The sequence below is a fragment of the Citrus clementina genome, unplaced genomic scaffold, assembly GCF_000493195.1.
Source record: "Citrus clementina cultivar Clemenules unplaced genomic scaffold, Citrus_clementina_v1.0 scaffold_7, whole genome shotgun sequence".
Lineage (NCBI taxonomy): Eukaryota > Viridiplantae > Streptophyta > Magnoliopsida > Sapindales > Rutaceae > Citrus > Citrus x clementina.
Genome location: NW_006262075.1, coordinates 13603499 through 13623337, shown reverse-complemented (window position 1 = coordinate 13623337; position 19839 = coordinate 13603499). Strand labels below are relative to the sequence as shown.

Here is a 19839-nt window from a genome sequence, read left to right as displayed (position 1 = left end):
ATCTTGTGGATGCGTTATGTGAGTATAAGCATGTGATAGAGGCGCAAGAGTTGTGCTTTGGTGAATATAAGAATGTGGGTTTTAGCGGGCTGATTGAGATGAACAAGACCAAGATTTATAATATGATTCTTCGGGGGTGGTTTAAGATGAGTTGGTGGGGTAAGTGTAGGGAGTTTTGGGAAGAGATGGATAAACGGGGTGTTGTTAAGGATTTGCATTCGTATTCTATATATATGGATATAATGTGCAAGAGTGGAAAGCCGTGGAAGGCGGTGAAGTTGTATAAGGAGATGAAGAAGAAAGGGATAAAGATGGATGTGGTGGCATATAATACGGTGATTCGTGCTGTTGGTGTTTCGGAGGGTGTTGATTTTGCAATGAGGGTGTATCGCGAGATGAGGGAGATGGGTTGTCAACCGAGTGTTGTGACCTGTAATACTGTTATAAAGCTTTTGTGTGAGAATGGGAGGGTGAGAGAAGCATATGCGGTGCTTGCTGAAATGCCTAAGAAGGGTTGTGTGCCGGATGTGATTACATATCATTGCTTTTTTCGATGTCTGGAGAAGCCGAGGGAGATACTTGGATTGTTTGATAGGATGATTGAGAGTGGGATTCGGCCAAAGATGGATACTTATGTGATGCTTTTAAGGAAGTTTGGCAGATGGGGGTTTCTGCGACCAGTTTTTGTGGTGTGGAAGAAGATGGAGGAACTTGGGTGTAGTCCTGACGAGTTTGCTTACAATGCTTTGGTTGATGCTCTGATTGACAAAGGTATGTTAGATATGGCTAGGAAGTATGATGAAGAGATGTTTGCAAAAGGGCTTTCAGCTAAGCCAAGGGAAGAGTTGGGGACGAAGCTAGTGCAAGGAGGATTGGATGGTGAACAGTCAGGTTAGTTTTATGTTAATCCTGAAGATGATGATGGTTTCACCCAGATCCCACTGATGCAAAAACTGGAAGTTAACATTGCAATTGAGATGATTCTTAGCGCCGAAGGGCGAAGTACCATGGCAGACAACAATACCAGTCGTAAAATAGCTGTAAGACACTAAGAGTCTTGGCTATGCAGTGAAAAGAGATTGGTTAGAAGATTGGATTATCCTCGTGATCACTTGTGATGGCTCATTTTTGTAATATCTTGCTACACTGAAGTTGTGTTGAATGACATCATTGAGTAGCATAATATGCTTGCTGGAGGATTCAGACATTTTATCCAAAGATGAAGATGGTAATAAAAAGTCCCTTATGCAAGTCCTAAGCCGAGCCAATAATTTCTGCTAGTGTAATGTTCACACCTTATCTGAATATCATCATATGCAGAGAATGTCACTTGTAAATAAAAGCTATGATCAATTGGTGCCGGAATTAGATTCTTAGTCGAGATTCGAACTGTTCAACCCCAGATTGGATAACGAGAAGGGGAATCCACTTTTCACATTCTTCTTTCTCGGGTTCCTAGCCGGTTCTAGAGCAAAATCCTTCGTCCGCTAGCTGGGTAGTTTGGTAGTTCTGGAATGAGAAATCTCTTTATTTTGTCTGTGTTGCAAGCAATTACTTATTTGTTTGTTTTGTTTATTTTTAGGACAAAGTTGTCACAAAATGAGGATTAGTTTCAAGTAATATACAACTTCTTATCTCCTCTATGCACCGGGGCATTACATCTATCATCTAGCTACTTCTAATTTGACTCAGTTGACTGCGTTTAAGCATTAGTTTCAATGTATGGTTACTTGATGAATTACTTTCTACTATTTTGGTTGGAGAATTTATTATTATTATTATCATCTTTATTCAATTGATTGCATTTAGGTAATCTCTTAGTTAAAAACTAAGACTTGCATATTAACAAGAATCCTTTGAATAACCATAGTAAGTGGATCATATCAATTAAACCTCCGAAATTCTTCATTGCTGTCGTGCATATCGTGATGATTCGTTTTGGAAAAGTCGTGCCGGTAATATTGTTGTTAATTATGGGAGCAAAATTTTAAAGAAGTCGCATCATACAGCATTTTGTTTAGCTTAAAAAAGCGTTGGGGAGTGTCTCGTAATGCAGACATTTTGAGACATTGAAGCAAATTAAATTTGATTTCAAGTGAAATTTTCAGAATTAGCAAATATTATTATAAATTCAAAATTATTTTGTTATGGGAATAATAAATAAAAAAATAAGTGAGGAATACAAATTCAATTTATGAACATAAGTTATTGAATTTTCGTTAAATGGGTTATTTTTATTTTTATTTAAACAATTTACATCACAAGCGGTCAACGTCGTTAACGTCCATGAATCTATCAAAAGTCTTTTGATTTGATCTTTCCTGCCATGAAATGTTACTATTCATTCCTAGTTTTATTCTGTAGTAATTAATAAAAATTATGTAACATGCTTTATATTTTCCTTCAAGTTCAAAAATTTTCAACATGCTTCCCGGTCAATGTACAAGTTCAAAAATTTTCAACATTTTCAACATGCTTCCCGGTCAATATGTACATAATTCAATAGTATGATTTTATTATCATATATCCTTCTAATAATTATTATTTGCCGTTAATTGAGAATGAAAAAAATGAGAATATCCTTGTGTACTCATTTTTCACCATTCTACAAAAATAAAAAATAATAGAAAAATAATTTTTTCACCACCTTTATTTTATCATATGGACATCTAATCACCATAAAATTTTAACATGTTCTTTACACCATCTTTTTTTTAAAACTTATATCAATTAATTACTTGACACTAAAAGTAACCATTTTACTTCTAAATGAATTAAAAGACTATTTTATATTGTAAAACTTTAAAAAATAAAAAAACCATAATTACAAGAATACCCGTAAATTCGATAAAACAAATAAAACTCAAAATCAAAGATGATAATTTTTACATGAAATTTTAATTATAAAAAAATTAACATCTTGTAATTATGATTTTTGTAATTATAATTTCATTTAATTTTTGTAATTAAATTTATTATAGGAAAGTTTACAAAAATTAATATAGAGAGAAGAGTTCCATATAACTATTTTAAACTTATCTATTATTAAGATTAAGAAACATCCTATACAAATTAAATGAAATTACAACTATAAAAAATTAACATGATAATTTTTAAATGAAAGTATAATTATAAAAATGAACATTTTGGATTTGAGATTTATTTATTTTATTAAATTTTGAGTATTCTTATAATTATAATTATTTATTTTTTTAAAAATTATATAATAAAATGGTATTTTAATTTATTTAGAGGTAAAATAATCATTTTGTAGTATCATAATGATTTATTGATATAAACTTAAAAATAAAAATGGTATAAAAAATATGTTGAAATTTTGAGATAATAAACGTGGTACAAATTTTTTTATTTTCCAATAAAAAAATTGTTTTCGTTCTTCACACCATATGAAGAAAAGCCAAAAACACAATATTTGCGTTTTCCATTGTGAACTCCCAATGCAATGTGGGTCCCATTTGTGCTATTCAATTATTTACCTGTAGTAACTAATAACGGGGGACATGACAACATAAGGAAATGAATTGTTTATTGATATGCTTAAAATTTTTTAAATTAGTTTTTTGGTTTAAACACATTTTTTCAACATATAAATATTGATCCAATGTTTTTTTTTTCTATTACAGTTGTTGTTATTAATAGTATTTCAAAACTTAATTTTTAAATAGAACAATCTCATTTAAATTTATTACCGGATATTTTATATAATTGTAAAATGTAACAGAAAACGATTTCATAAATAAAATTCTTCCAAACATATAATATAATTATTGAAAAAAAATTATAAAAATTGCCAAACACATTTTTTAATGTTTCTTTTTTTTTCAGACAAACTATCAAACACATTTTACTTTTAATTTTTAGATATTATTTTAAGAAAAATTATAAAAAAAATGTTTTCATTTTTATTAAAAGCCAATCATTCCAATTCCTCTTCTCTAAAACTAAATAAAAAAAATACTATTTTGAAAATAATACCAAACGCATCCTTAATTTCTTATTTATATTTGGGAGTGATAATGAAATTAGTGGGTCCACTAAATTTGGAAATGATAAATTACCGTTTGGTGAATTGAGTTTTTTTTACTATATTAAACCATCTGGTATCCGAAAACTATATTGGGCCCCAACTAATCTAGATTTGAGTTGGATAGGACCACTAGAGCGGCAAAACTTTCCCAACAAGTATTTAACGCAGCTGCATTCTCAAGTCTTGAACCGAGGACCTTGATTAAGATAAAACAACCTCATGCCATTTGATTTACGTGCTTGTTAATGTGAATTGAGTTTTTAATTAGACATTGAAGAGAGATTTAAATCCTTTCTAGCCACTCAAGTTTGATGAAGAAAGAACCTAACAAAAAAAATTAAATGATCGTTTCGTAATTTGGCTATGCGTTGTGATCGTAAAAAGAATTTGTTCTTTATAATTAAATTAAAATATAAAACTATAAGATAAGAAACGCAAACGCAAATATATTAAAAGCCTTCAGTAAATAATAAAAACATATATAATTTATAGCATTATATATGCCATAACATTCTTATAACTTCCCATTACTCAATATATATTTTATAGCATTATAACTTCACGCAGTACATTAGGCCTGTGATTGTTGTAGATGGCACTCATTTAAAGAGCTCTATCGTGGAAGCATGTTTGTAGCAACATGTCTGGATGATAATAATCAATTGTATCCATTAGCTATTGGGGTCATGGATTCAGAAAACAATGATGCTTGGGAATGGTTTATGACGAAGTTACATGGAGTAATTGGCGATAGGTCAGAGTTAGTAATTATCTCTGATCGATGCACTACCATCAAGAGAGCCGTTTTGAAAGCATTTCACATTGTTGCTCATGACGTTTATTTTTACCAGGTCAAAGGCAACATTAAGTCAAAATTCAGGATGTCCAAAGCTCTTTGGGATCAATTTGAGCCAGCTTTTATTAATGTAGCAAAGACATATGGACACAAAAAGTTTAAAAGGCAACTTGAAGGGTTGTGGATGCTTCACTCGGGCGCGACTGATTACTTAGAGAATAGTGTGGGTACGTGTAATTGGGCAAGGTCTGAATTTAAAGGTAGGAGATACAATATACTTACCACCAACATTGTGGAAAGCGTGAATTCTTTAATAAGGGAACCGCAAAAATTTCCTGTTACTCATCTTGTTGATCACTTTAGAAAAACATTACAACAATGGTTTTATGATAAGAAAATTGTGACTGAATCGATGAGCACTCGTCTAACGATGTGGGCAGATGAGATAGTCGGTGAAAGGAGAATTTTGGCCGAAAGAATGACCGTTCGTTCTGTGTCTCAACATCGATTTCATGTTTTGGGTGGTGGTATAAAAGAAGGGATAATTGAGATTCATGAAAGGACTTGCTCTTGTAGAGTCTTCTAACTTGATCAACAATGAAAGATATAAAGTCAAAAAACGTTTCATTAAATATTCATTATAACAAAGCTAAGTTATATATAAAAAAAAACTCTTCACTCACATGCACTGCAGACGTAAAACCGTAAATATTGTATTTTTCAATTTTATGCGAGGGATTTTGTGCGCATGTCTTCTTAAATTTATTGGCTTTGCCGTTTAATGCATTATCAAGGCTTTCATATATTGTTTCCCATGACAAATGACCCCACAGTCGACTTTGAAAGTGATTTATGTCATCTACCTCATTAAGCAAATTGAAATTGATTTGATGATGATCTTTTCTTCCGTTTAGTACTCTATCAGCAAAGTAAAACAAGTCGATTCTTAGCACATCGGTGTCATCCATAGCCCTGAAGTCTAAGTCCATAAATATTTGCTCGAACTGGCCAAGATTTATATCGCGAAACCTGCTGGCAAAATACTTCTTAAGTAACCTATGCATTGTTTTATGCTTCGTCAGGACGACATCTTCGCCATAGCAAAGTCCCGTTACTAGGCACCACTCTCCAATCGATAGCTGTATCAAATGGTTGCCAACTTGAAACCATAACTCATCTTTGTCATTTCCAGCGCCATGGGACACTCGCCGAAGCAATATATTATGAACAATTACGCCACTGAACGGATAGCTTCGGCACTTGAGGAAATGCCCAAATATATTATCTTTGAACATTTTCAACTGTTGCTTTGTTAATTTTTCTCGGATGACATTAACAACGACATCTAATTTGCACATACTCGTGAATAGCTATGTAAGCTTATATGTTAATCTCTAAGATGATATTGGCTTCACCTTATTTTTATTGGTGCAATTTGAGGAAGTCAACATTGCAATTGAGATTATGCTCAGCCCCGGCAAACCATATGCCATCAAAAGAGATTGGTAAAAGATTAGATTATCCTTGTGAGTATTCGCGATGACTAATATTTTATATTTTTTTGCTACTTAATTCACTCGTAACAATATTTTAGCTTGCAACATTGAAGTTTGTGTTGAATGATGCCATTGATTAGAATAATATGCGTGGTGGAGGAGGATCTAGGCATTACATCCAAAGATGGATAAGGTAACAGAAAACTCCTTGTACATGTCATAAGTTGCACCAATAATTTCTGCTAGTGAAACTTCACATTATTTTTTAATATCATCATAGACTAATTAGTGCTGGAGTTAGGGACCTTATTTCTCACAAATGATATTTCGAACACGTTTGGCTCAATTATTTGTGCTGGAGTTACTATTTTTCAATCTTCAAAATTTAACAACTGAAGTTTTGATGGAGAGGTCAAATTTTTTTGTTTTTGTTCAAAACTAAAGAGGACTTAATTGCTAAAATATAAAACTATTTAAGCAATAAAAGAATTTAACTAAAACTTAAGGAGTTATTTATATTTTATGAACACTAACTACGTACTCCTTGTACTCTCTTTCTTCTCATTCTTCACTAGTTGACACCTAAACCAAATGACAATTGGGGTACTTGTGGTAGAAGTGGCAAAATGTCAGGCTTGCGTCAAACCGAAATGTCCAATTTTACATTTTACATTTTTTAAAATTTTTTATTATGTTTCACAAATTCATAATTTATAATTTTTTTTGTTGGATTACTTTTTAAAAGTTGGGTTTATAAGATTCAAAACTATAAATATATGTAATAGGTGGTTAAATATATGTAAAAATGTGCATTTTAATTAAAATAACATTTTCTTAAATTCTTAAGCATTTTTCAGGTTTTCGGGCCAGACTCAGACATATGAGGTGAAGTGCAAGGCCTATCGAGCATTCATACGAAATGCCCAAGTCGGACTTTCTCTATCATGCCTAATTTATAGCAAGCGAGAACAAGTAAAAGCCATACAAGTAAAAAAAATTATAAAAAATTAATAACCACATTCTAAACTTACCACCCAACTCTTGATAATAACCGCATCTAAACCTACCAACAATCTCTCAAAAATAACCATACTTTACAAAACTGCATCACCAATTATTCAAAAAGTTTTTAGGGAAATTTACAATAATAACCATTAAAGTTTTGATTTTTTTCATCTTAACCCCCCAAAAATATTTCTATCAACATTAGCCATTAAACAACTTTTGAGACCAAAATAGCCCTCCCTCATCTCTCCTCCAACACTCCCTTTCACTCATCTCTCCCAAATCGATCCAACTCCCATCATCGGCGGCGACATCAACCCTCGTCGGCGGCGGCTCCATCTCTCACCGGCATCCAATCTATGATCTACAACCTTCAACAAAACCTAGGTTAGTCATTTTTCTTATTTTCATTAATTTAAAATGAGATTTTAGAATAATAATAGTTATAGCTTGAGAATAATGGTGGTGGTGGTGGTGTTTGTGGTGGTTGGTAGTGTTTGTGGTGGTTGGTGGTGTTTGGGAGTATTGTTTTTCGATTTTGAAGTGTTGTGGCTTAATTTTGGGGGTGGAGAGGGAGGGGGGCAGGGCGCGCGCCCCACTGTCGCACCAAATCTGGTGCGAGAGGCGCTGTCGCACCAAAAATTAGAGTGTTTTTTTTTTACGAGTCAATTTTTTTCCTGTAATGTAATAATTTTATAGATATTACAGATACATGGCGAAATCAGAATCACCGGATATTGAAGTAGGCAAGATGTATTTTAGTTATGCCGATCACTTTCCTGGTCAAATTTCGAGCATGTGTAAGTTATCTTCGGTCATAAAAGCCATTGAGGAAAAATTAACAAAGCGGCAGTTGACTATGTTAAAAAATGATATATTTGGGCATTTCTTGGAGTGTCGAAGTTTTCCATTTAGTGGGGTAATTTTGCACAATCTTTTACTGAGGCAAGTGGCCCATGAAGAAGATAGCCGTGATGATCAGTTATGGTTTCAAATTGGTGAGCATTTGATTCGCTTGTCAATTGTCGAATGGTGCTTGGTTACTGGACTTTCATTTGGTGTTGATACCAATAAAAAAAATGATGAAATGGAGCAGAGGCTACGGAATACGTATTTTGGTGGTGTGCATCGTAAGATTAATGTGAAGGAATTCGATGCAATATTTAAGGAGTTGAAATTCGAGGAAATGGACGATATGGACGCATTAAAGATTGCGCTGTTTTATTTTGCGGACCGAGTACTAAATGCAATCCGAAAGCATCCATGGGGTCTATTGTCGTGGGAAATGATTTACGAGAGTCTTGACAATGCACTGTTCGAGAAAGACGAGAAATTTAAGAAGACTCGGTTGAAAAATCCAGATCATAACATTGAAAAATACAATCTTTACGGCTTTACGTCTGGGGTTCAGGTGCGTTTTTGTTTTTGCTTATTAATAAGTTTTATAGTATTAAATATTTGATAGTTGTTTTATTTGATTCTTCAATTTGGTTGTTGTAGGCTTGGATTTACGAAGCAATCGGAGGGTTGCCATCAACATGGGTCGTCAAAACCAAGAATAAGATTCCCTGCATTTTGCAATGGAAGCCCATGGCGTCTTTGAGAATCAATTTTGCGGAGGTTTATTCGTTCTTCAACGACGAATCTCGTCTTGTAAGTAATATGTATTACTTAATTTTTTAACTTTACTAAATTTAAGTTATGTATACTTACTTAAAATTTTCAATTTAATTTATGGCAGGGGGACGTTTTACAAACTCTTGAGCCAAATTCAAAGGAGAGTAGCAGAAAATATTGGCTCTCTGTGAAGGATTACTTGCCAAGCATTCCAGACTGGGTTCTTAAGGTTGGTATACTCTAAGTACTAAAAATTCTTTAATCGAAATTTTTGACTTTTCATTTACTAATTTTAAATGATACTTTATACAGCACCAACCCTCAATCAACGCGATGCCGTCGGTTACAAGGCAATCAGACGAGCATGACGATCATGACGACATACCAAACCCAATACCAGAGCAGCGTCATGACACTTATGAGGATGAGGTGGCTGTTGATGACCACCAGCAGCGTCATGACACTTATAAGGATGAGGTGGCTGTTGATGACCACCAGCAGCAAACAGACAACTCTGATGACGCACGGGATTCTGAGCTTATAAATAATATACGATATTTTTCCTTTATAAATTATTAATTTTTTATTGTTATTCTAAAGTTTTCTGTTTTTTCTTTTGTAATAGTCGAGGACAAAGCAGTTTAATGATTACATACGACGACGGCTGGATAAGATTGATCGTAACGTGTATGAAATAAAGTCAGAATTAAAAGATTTTAAAGAAACCGTTGTTGGGTTCATCGACACATTTTCTAAACGTCCAAATAAGGATTCTCCCACTGCACGCTCGTATGCGGTGAGCAAATTTAAATTTAATAATTATGTTCGTTTAACTTTTAATTTAATAGTTGTTTAATATGTTGTTCTTGGCGAATGGACAGGCCCCGGCTGACTATGGAGTGGATACTGACGTGCGCAATGAAAATTTATCTACGCCCACGTCATTGTATAGTTTCTACGGGGATATTAATGGGGAGAGCGTTCAGGTGTTCTCTGAGGTGCCTCCCGGCGTTAGTAAGTTCGGCCGCGCGTACATACCATCATATGTTTATAACAGTCCTTATATGATTCCTCCAGTCAGGCGAAGGCAAAACGTCTGGCCTTTACCTCGACCCCAAATCTTGGAGCATGCGATTGACATGAGTACGACAGTGGATATAAATCCACTGAGAGGATTGGAGGACTGTAGTATGTTTGCTGAGTTTGATCGATGATTCGCTGGTGATATGACAGTGGTTCGGAGAGTCCGGCACCCGCGGTCATTTTTTGAAATACTTTTGGGTTTAACTTCGATGGGATGGTTAGGCGATGAGGTAATTAAATTTTCAAAGTTCTTTGAGTAATGTGGATTTGGTATATAAATATTTTCTTTTAAATCGTAATGTTTATGTTTCTGTACAGCATATTCATGAGTATTTTCGCTTGATTAGCGAGAAACAACGGTAGTATCCGAATGCCTTACTTCAACGTGTCACACATACCGACACATTTTTTTGGGTAACGTGCCAACATAACGAACATAAATACTATAGTTATTTTTTTTAATTATCGCCTTTAAGTTTTGCTAATTAATGCATTTCTTGGTTATCTATGTATTAGGTGTTCTTGACTCAGGTATGGAACAATGGAGATTGTGCGGTCGATTCATTAGAATTCGACGACCGCTTGAATAGCTATCTTTGTGGGCGACAGCACACAATGTCCAAATCGATGACGGATGTCGATATGGTATGTAGTTTATTGCATTTCATATACAAGTTGTCGATTTTTCTTAGTCCCGCCTTTTCAACTTTATATACAACAAAGATGTTATTGAATTTTTATATACAGTTACTCATCCCTGTTAACTTGGACGGCAAGCATTGGGTACTGGCACAAGTAGACTTTCGGAAAAACAAAGTCTGGATTTATGACTCATTACTCACATGCCGCGACGAAAAAAGATACAGGTTAAAATTCAAGCCACTTGAAGTTATCTTCCCTCGATGGTTGGAATATGTTGGGTTCTACAACATCCGACCTGAGTTGCGGAGTGCCGACCCCTGGAAAGTTATCGCAGTTAGGAGCGCGCCACAACAGGAGTGCGGAACTAGCGATTGCGGTGTTTTTGTATTGATGGTTACGATGTATTTAATGTTCGGGCTTACATTAGAGTTTACCACTAGTCATGTCGAGTACTTTAGAAAGAAGATTGCGGTTGACATATTTAATGACGATATTGTTGATATATTTAATGACGATATTGTATTGTAAACTGTTGTAGTAATTTCAATGTTGAAATTTAAATGTTTATTCTAATTTGCGCACTTAAGTTTATATAATTTGAATGCTCACATTTTAATATTCAAAAAAAAAATTCACACTCACATATAAGTGTACAATACATTAAAAAAATATAACAGTTTTAACCAACGAATTATTGAAACAATACAACTAACTTTGATTCGACGCAATGAGATTTTTACACCGCTTGCGATTATGGCCCAGTTCATGACACTGCCCGCATCTTACAGTCCGCCGGTTAACGTCCTCGCCAGCCGAGGGTATTCTGAGGTCTTTACGACGGCCAGGTGGTGGCGCCTCAACTGGAGGGTATACTTGCATCTCCTGAATTTCATCTGGAACTTCCCAATCAGCCACATCGCCAACTGGCTCCACTGGTTGTGCATAAGCCATCGCCAACCATTCTGTAGTGTAAAATTCCGAGCAAAGATTAATATAATCCACCCGGTGTGTTAGACACGGCATAATTGCATGAGCACATACAAGCTGATCAAGCTGAAATACTTTGCAGGAGCAAGTTTTCTTTTGCAAGTCAACCAAACCTTCCTTAAGCCCACCACCTATAACTTGAAATTGATGCGGAGACACCGGCCGAACTATCATTCTTTCAGCTATAGTTCTCCGCTTAGTGACTATTTCATCTGCCCATGTTGTTAGCTGAGTACTCATTGATTCAGCCACAATTTTTCTATCATAAAACCATTGCTGCAGCGTTTTCCTAAAGTGATCAACAAGATGAGTAACAGGAAATTTTCGCGGTTATCTCATAAAAGAATTAACACTCTCCGCGATGTTGGTGGTAAGTATGTTGTACCTCCTACCTTCAAACTGAGATCTTGCCCAATTACACGTACCGACATTATTTTCTAGGTAGTCAGCCGCACCCGAGTGGATCATCCACAACCCTTCAAGTTGTCTCTTAAATTCCTCGTGGCCATATGCTTTTGCTGCATTAATAAAGGCAGGCTCAAATTGATCCCAAAGAGCTTTTGACATTCTAAACTGTGACTTAATGTTACCTTTCATGTGGTAAAAACAAACTCCATGAGTTGCATTCTGAAATACTTTAAGAACGGCTCGCCTTATGGCAGTGCATCGATCAAATATAATTACTAACTCAGGTCTATCGCCAATCACTCCGTGTAACTTCATCATAAACCATTCCCAAGCATCATTGTTTTCTGAATCCATGATCCCAATGGCTAACAGATACAATTGATTGTTACCATCAAGACATGTTGCCACGAACATGCTTTCACGATATAGCCCCTTGAGATGAGTACCATCTACAGTAATGACAGGCCGAATGTACTGCATAAAATCCTTGATGAAAGATCCGAGTGCTACAAAATAGTACAAGAAATTACCATCTCCATCCTGCTCGATGTGAGTGACTGTACCCTCATTCACTGCAGTTAGTACGTGAGAGTATTTAGGGAGCAAGTTGTATGACTCTGTAGGGTTGCCTCGAACTATTTCAAGACCAACTTCTCTCGCCCGATATGCCTGCTGGTATGTTAACTGAACGCCATATTTTTGTTGCATATCTGCTCTTATATCATTCGGGATATAAATTCTCTTGTCTTGAATATATTTATCTGCAATAATATGACCGACAACTCGGCTCCTAACTTGATGACGTCCAGCAACCAATACCTCATTATGACAAGTGTGTACATTATCAATTCTCCGCACCACCCAAGGAACATTATCCTCGTTCGAACATCTAGTTGCTCGAATACGCCATTTACATGATTCTGAACTACAGTGAGCCTCGAAACGTGTCGTAGTAGACTATGCAATCTTGAAATCAAACTTATCCCGAAAGGCAACCTTGCGTAGTTGTAATATAAACTCATTTTTCTCAGCAAACAGCTTACCCACACTGATATCATCTGAGTCACAACTGCTCACAAAGCTTGGAGCAACCATGTTCGAAGGCAAAGTTGGAGCAAGACTTGTGAGAGGGTCAATTCTCCGTCTCGATTGAACCATTGCTGGAATAGGTCTATTGCCTCTGTTATTCACAGGAGTATTGTCTTCACACCCATCCTCATGCTGAAATGACGGAACATTCGAAGGACCGGCTCCTCCATCATCACCATCATTATTGAAATGAGTGCCCCTCATATTATTAGAAGGTTCTGCACAAACATTATTCCCCTCTGTCTCATCATGAAAATCATCATTGTCCAGAAAATCATCATTGTGATACGGAGAATACCGTTGCTCCAACGACGTCGTTATTGGAAATACTGTTGCTCCAACATCCTGTAACGTAACACCGTTATCATCAATGTTGTCATAATTGTCGTGGATTGGAAAGTAATATTGCTGCAGTGATATTGTCCTTGGCAACACCTCTTCTTCATTATCGGGGCCAGACATATTTGCTCTAAACGAAGTTTCTGTATCGACATGTGCCTCAATACCTCCACTCGGAACTCGAGGTGATGTGGTAACAAATATAAGAATGCATCCAAAATTAGCTACGTCGGATGCCATATGTAATGTTGTGCAAATTTTAATGTACTCGCAAGCGCACGAATCTATTGTAGTATAGATCAATGGTGTTGAGTGTCGATCCCACGAGGAGGTGGATTTTAATTATATATAGAATTAATTTTGTAAATGGGTGGTTGGATTTATGGTGGAAATGATTTAGAATATGCTAATACTTAAATTAAAATGGCGAGAATAAATTCTAAAATTGGAATTGCAATGGAGAGAATAAATTGAAGAGAAAATCTATTAAATTGACGTACTTGGGTATCTGGATCCGTATCAACATGCATCATGGGCTAAATAATCCGTATTAATGTCAATTAAATCATGAGGGGGGAATCCACACCTCATGAACCATGCTCTAATCAATATGGTGCTAAGGGCTTATCGTGCCAAATAATAATAACCTTGTACTAGAGGGCCGGTGAAACCAAGGCGGTACTAGACAAGAATATTATTATTTGTCGACGAGAAGTCAAAACATCCACAAAAACTAGAGGGGAAGAGAAAATAAATTTACTAAATAAAGCCCATGACACATGTTGAGACTTCACCTTCAACCCAAGCTTGAAAGAAAATTAGCCACTCATAATTGAACTAGGGGCAAAATGGAAATTTATTAAAATACGAAGAAAATACAAGATGGAGAGGGAATTACAGAAAACAGAGTCCAAAAATGGATTCAGAGATATCAAATTAGAGGGGAGAGGCCCCCTTTTTATAGATACATGGAGTAAATCATGGCCATCGGATTAAAAACAGTTTGGACGCTCAGGATTACGCCACGTCATCAGTCAACAATCCACGGTTTGACCACGCGGATGAACAGTAACACGGTTTGACCCGACTTTGAACAGTAACGCGGTTTGACCCGGATGAACAGTAACGCGGTTTGGTTGAAAATAATCCTGTGTGATGCATGCACCGTATGCGAGATTTTTCGTCCACTGATATGCTGCCATGTCACCATCAACAGTGTATAAGAATTTTAGTCCAACAGGATCGTGACACCTCATCAGTCAATGCCACATCATCGGTCCGTCTATGTGAACAGTGTCGTGAACAGTAACGTATACAGTACCGTACACGTGAATAGTACCGTACAAGTGAATAGTGCCATTTTTCCTTTTATGCTCCTCCTAAGGTTTTTGACCGTCCTGAGTTCAAAAGTGATGTCCGTTTTGCCGTCTGATTTCTCCTTTATTGTGAAATGACTATAATGCCCCTAAAATACATAAAATACTTAATTAAAATAAAACACATGTAATTAAATCACAAGAAGGTTAAATACATAAAAGTAAGGGTTGTTAGTAAGACTTGAAATGTAAAATGACAGTTTTCTCCTTTATAAATATGCATTTTCTAACACTCAACATGTAACACAACCCTCACCATTTCATCATCAAATATATCCATGGGCAGTGCACATACACGATATAATGTGTTACTAGACCTCAAAGTTGTCTTCATTGTGATACTATATTCATTAGGATTAATTTGTAACACATCGTATACTCTTGCCAATAACTGATCAAAAAGACAATTTTTTCCAACCAAAAAAGCTCTATTTTTACCATTGACATACTCCATACGCCCATCCTCTAATGTCTCCCAGCAACCATCGTAACACAATTCAAGTACAACTGAATCCATTAAGCCTGAAATTATAAAAAAATAAATTATTTCAGCCCTATCAAATTAATAGTTAATTATAATGAATCTGGCTTTTGGTGCGACAGGCTGACTGTCGCACGAAACTTGGTGCGAAAGGCTGCCTGTCGCACCAGGCTTGGTGTGGCAGACAACATGTCGCCACATTCACCGATAATAACACCTAGTTCAGTCAAATTCACGAGCGAGAAAATAACTCATACCACTATGTGATGCCGATTACTGTTGGATCCGAATAAATTATGATCGGATTTTACTTTTTATCGTTGTCTTTTGCCGTTGCCGTTGGTTGATAATTCAAGAGTGGAAGCTGCCTTTGTTTGACGAAAGGGGAGAAAGAATGTTGCTTTTGGTTTGTAAAGAAGGGTAATTTGGGAAGAAAAGCATGTGTTTGGCTAATGTTGATAGAAAAAAGTTGAAAGGGTTAATTGTGAAAATAACAAAAATTTTATGGTTATTTTTGTAAATTTCCCAAGTTTTTACTTGAACCATTTCTCTTCTATACATAGTTTACAAATGTAAAACTAATGGTGAGAAACACAAACACAGATATATTAAACCAATTAACTTGAAAATAATGAATAACAAAAACTTATTTGTTGCGTTATAACATTCTTATAACTTACCAATGCATCAAAACATCATTCAGTCAAAAACACTTCTAGAAAACGAGAAACAAATCTATTCCCCAAACCACAATGCCCTTGAATTCTAATAAAATTTTTATGAGCATCGATGGATCATCAACATTCATAGAACTCTTGGTGAAGAACTTGAGGGAGATGCTGATTTCCGCTTTTTTAACGTCCCCAAAGCCCTAATGCTATTGATACCGAATCCTACACACGACAACAGATTGAAATTGGGCCTTATCACCATTGGAGTCCTGAGCTTGGAAAGAACCCAAAGAACACTTTAATGCAATAAGCATCAAAATGTTGTCGAACAGTTGATAAAACTTGAGCCAAGAATTCGAGATGGGGGTTTCTTTTGTAGTGTGGAATAAGATGGAGGAACTTGGTGAAGCCCTGACGAGTTTGCTTACAATGCTTTGATTGAAGCAGATTAATTGACAAAAGTATGTTAGATATGGCTAAGAAGTATGATGAAGAGATGTTTGCAAAAGGCCTTCCCGCTAAGCCAAGGGAAGAGTTAATTGGGGATGAAGCTGGTGCAAGAAGGATTGGACGATGAATAGTTATTCAAGCTTGTTTGTTAATTCTGAAGATGATACTGACTTCGCCCTGGTTCCATTGTTGCAAAATAAGCAAGTCAACATAGCAATTGTGACTATGCTTAGCGCTGGCAATGTACATATACCAATCATGAGGTAGCTCTTAGAATTTTTTGTACGCATCAAAATAGATTGGTAGAAGACTGCATTATCTTCATGAGTGCTTGTAATGGTTCATTTTTCTTAATTTTACGCTACTTAATTCACTCGAACATTATTTGAGTTTCCAACACTGAAGTTGTGTTGAATGACATCATTAACTGATTAGCACAATATGGCATATGCTTGCTGGAGGAGGACCCAGACATTGCATCCAAAGACGAACATGGTAATAAAAAAGCCCCTGTACATGCCATAAGATTTTGATTTGGTTGACTGCTTTAAAGCATCAGTTTCAATGTATGATTGCTTGATGAATTATTTTCTATGTTTTGGTTGAGAGAATTATTTATTTATTTTTTATTAATCTGTTGGTTAAGAACTAAGACTTGCATTAACAAGAATCCTTTCAATAACCATGGTGAGTGGAATCATATCAATTATTCCTGCAACACTCTTCATTTATGTCATGCATATAGTGATGATTCGTTTTGGGAAAGTCATGCTGTTAATATTATTGTTAATTATAATTATAGAAGAAAATTTCAAGCTATTAAAAGGTCTCATTATACACGCGTATGCATATGCATGATTTATAAACATTTCTATCTCTTAGTTAACTTTTTTTTTTTTTTTTTAAAAATCATTATGAAAAACTTAAGCCTCGGTGAGTATTTGGGTTAGAGATCAGGTTAAATTAAATTAAATTTAATTTAGTCCTTATGAAAAACTTAAGTCAGGGTTTTTGCACACAACTTTTTTGAGATATTGAAGTAAATTAAATTAAATTTTAAATGATATTTGATTAATCAGATAAACAAAAAAGTGGGAAATGCAATTAGTCAAAAGCTATTAAAACTTAAAAATTAATTTTTTTATGGGAAAATAAATAAAATAAGCAAGCAAGGAAACAATCGTGAGAGGAACTGAAATTTTCTAAGGAGATAGGAAAGCTTCTAAAAGATTAGTAGTGATATGGTTGAAATTTTACGGATTAAAAGATTAATAATGATATGGATGAAAATTTATGGATTTAACTCTCGGTGAATTGAAATTGAATTCTCTTGTAATCAGAGCGGTTACGCTCATAGTTTGATGTTGAATTCTTTTTCACCTACGAGATTTAATTTTTTTGAGTAGTGGCAGTTGTGCACATTTATTAAAATAAGAATATGATATTTATTTGGAAATTTAACCATCTAATATGTATTAAAAAAATGGAGATATTAATTTTTTTTAAAAGTCATTCGTTATATAACTAAGAAGAAACGCAGAGACAAACAAAAGCAAATATATATATATATTAAACGCAAGCATATTAACTTGAAATTAATTTATAATAAAACATATTTATGGCATTACATGTGGCATGACATTAACTTTATTAAATCTGCCTTGTATCAAAAACACTTTTAAACAAACAACGAACACATCTACTCTGCAAACCACAATGCCCTTGAATTGTGATCCAAATTTTGATGAGCATCGATGGATCATCAACATTCGTAGAACACTTGGTGAAGAACTTGAAGAGGATGCCGATTTACCTGTCTGCATTTTTAACGTCCCCAAAGCCCTGATGTCCATTGATCCCGATTCCTACACACCACAACAGATTGCAATTGGGCCGTATCACCATTGGCGTCCTGAGCTTCAGGAAATGGAAAGATATAAGCTAGCTGCAGCAAAAAGAACTCAAAGACAACTTCAACGCATTAAGTTTCAAAACTTTGTTGAGCATTTGATGAAACTTGAGCCAAGAATTCGAGTGTGTTATCACAAGATCTTAGATTTTGGTGATGAAACTTTAGCTTGGATGATGGCCATTGATGCAGCATTCTTGCTCGAGTTCCTTCACATCTACGCCATCAAAGAAGGTCAAGCATTAACAAGAGTTTCCTCCAGGTCAATGTCACATTTGGCTGATTATGCTGGGAGGAATTCAGGGCATAATGCAATTTTAAGAGATATTGTGATGCTTGAGAATCAAATACCATTGTTTATACTGAGAAAGATGTTAGAATTCCAATCTCCATCGATGGAATTAGCTGACGATATTCTGCTTTCGAAGCTAATTGGATTATGTAAAGATCTCTCGCCTTTCAAAATGATCGAAAACTTGCCGCACATTGAAGTCTCCGAATGTGCACATTTGCTAGACTTTTTGTACAATGTGATCGTGCCCAAATTGGAAGAACCAATCGAGATGACCGAAGATGAAGACAGAGATCACAATGATGAAGAAGCTCAAGGCAGGAAAAGATTGTTTGCGGATTCAAATCATGTTAAAAAGCTTCTTAGCAAGATTTGCAACAAGGGTCCTTTAAGATTTATGAAAAAAATGCTTCTGAATTTGCCATGCATGATACTTTCTAACCTTCCAGGATTTGCAATCTTGAAACAACTTCTTCAACATTCATGTCTCTCCCAAGATCAAGAAGAAACCACACAAGAACAAGAGAGTTCTAACAAGACCAACAAGCCACCGTTAGTAGAAGAAATCACCATTCCGTCAGTCACCGAGCTCTCAAAAGCCGGTTTTTGCTTCTCCACCGCCAATGGCAGCATCTCAGCCATTGACTTCGACGTCAAAACTGCCACGTTTTATCTTCCCACAGTCAGTTTAGATGTAAACACAGAAGTGTTATTAAGGAACTTAGTTGCATATGAAGCATCAAACGCGTCAGGACCGTTGGTTTTTACGCGTTACACGGAATTGATGAATGGGATTATTGATACTGAGGATGATGTGAAGTTGCTTAGAGAAAAGGGTGTGATTTTGAACAGATTAAAAAGTGATGAACAGGCTGCAAATCTTTGGAATGGGATGAGCAAGTCCATTAGATTGACAAAAGTTCCATTCTTAGATAAAGTGATTGAAGATATTAACAATTATTATGACAGTAGATGGTGTGTTAAAGTTGGGAAATTTATGAAGCATTATGTGTTTGATTCTTGGCAGTTTTTAACGTTGCTAGCTACCGTTTTGCTCTTGTTCTTGATGACACTACAAGCGTTTTGTGCAATTTACGGCTGCCATCGCTCATTTCATCATGTCAAGAATACTACTGAAAGACTGTCTTGA

The 19839-nt window shown here is 35.4% G+C and overlaps 3 protein-coding genes across 3 annotated transcripts in view; all 3 read left to right on the top strand.

Moving 5' to 3' along the window:
* Positions 1–1664, top strand: part of LOC18035856 (pentatricopeptide repeat-containing protein At1g80550, mitochondrial) — a 2676-nt gene extending 1012 nt beyond the window's left edge. The window contains exon 2 of the mRNA XM_006427456.2: positions 1–1664. Coding sequence (XP_006427519.2) covers positions 1–896 — 896 coding nt within the window. The 3' untranslated portion in view covers positions 897–1664.
* A 3070-nt stretch (positions 1665–4734) lies between these two features.
* Positions 4735–5430, top strand: LOC112096955. Its single transcript, XM_024181198.1, has one exon. The coding sequence runs from the start codon at positions 4735–4737 to the stop codon at positions 5428–5430; it is 696 nt and encodes a 231-aa protein (XP_024036966.1).
* Positions 5431–18204: 12774 nt separating this feature from the next.
* Positions 18205–19839, top strand: LOC18035882 (putative UPF0481 protein At3g02645). The gene has a single exon (XM_006427454.1). The coding sequence runs from the start codon at positions 18205–18207 to the stop codon at positions 19837–19839; it is 1635 nt and encodes a 544-aa protein (XP_006427517.1).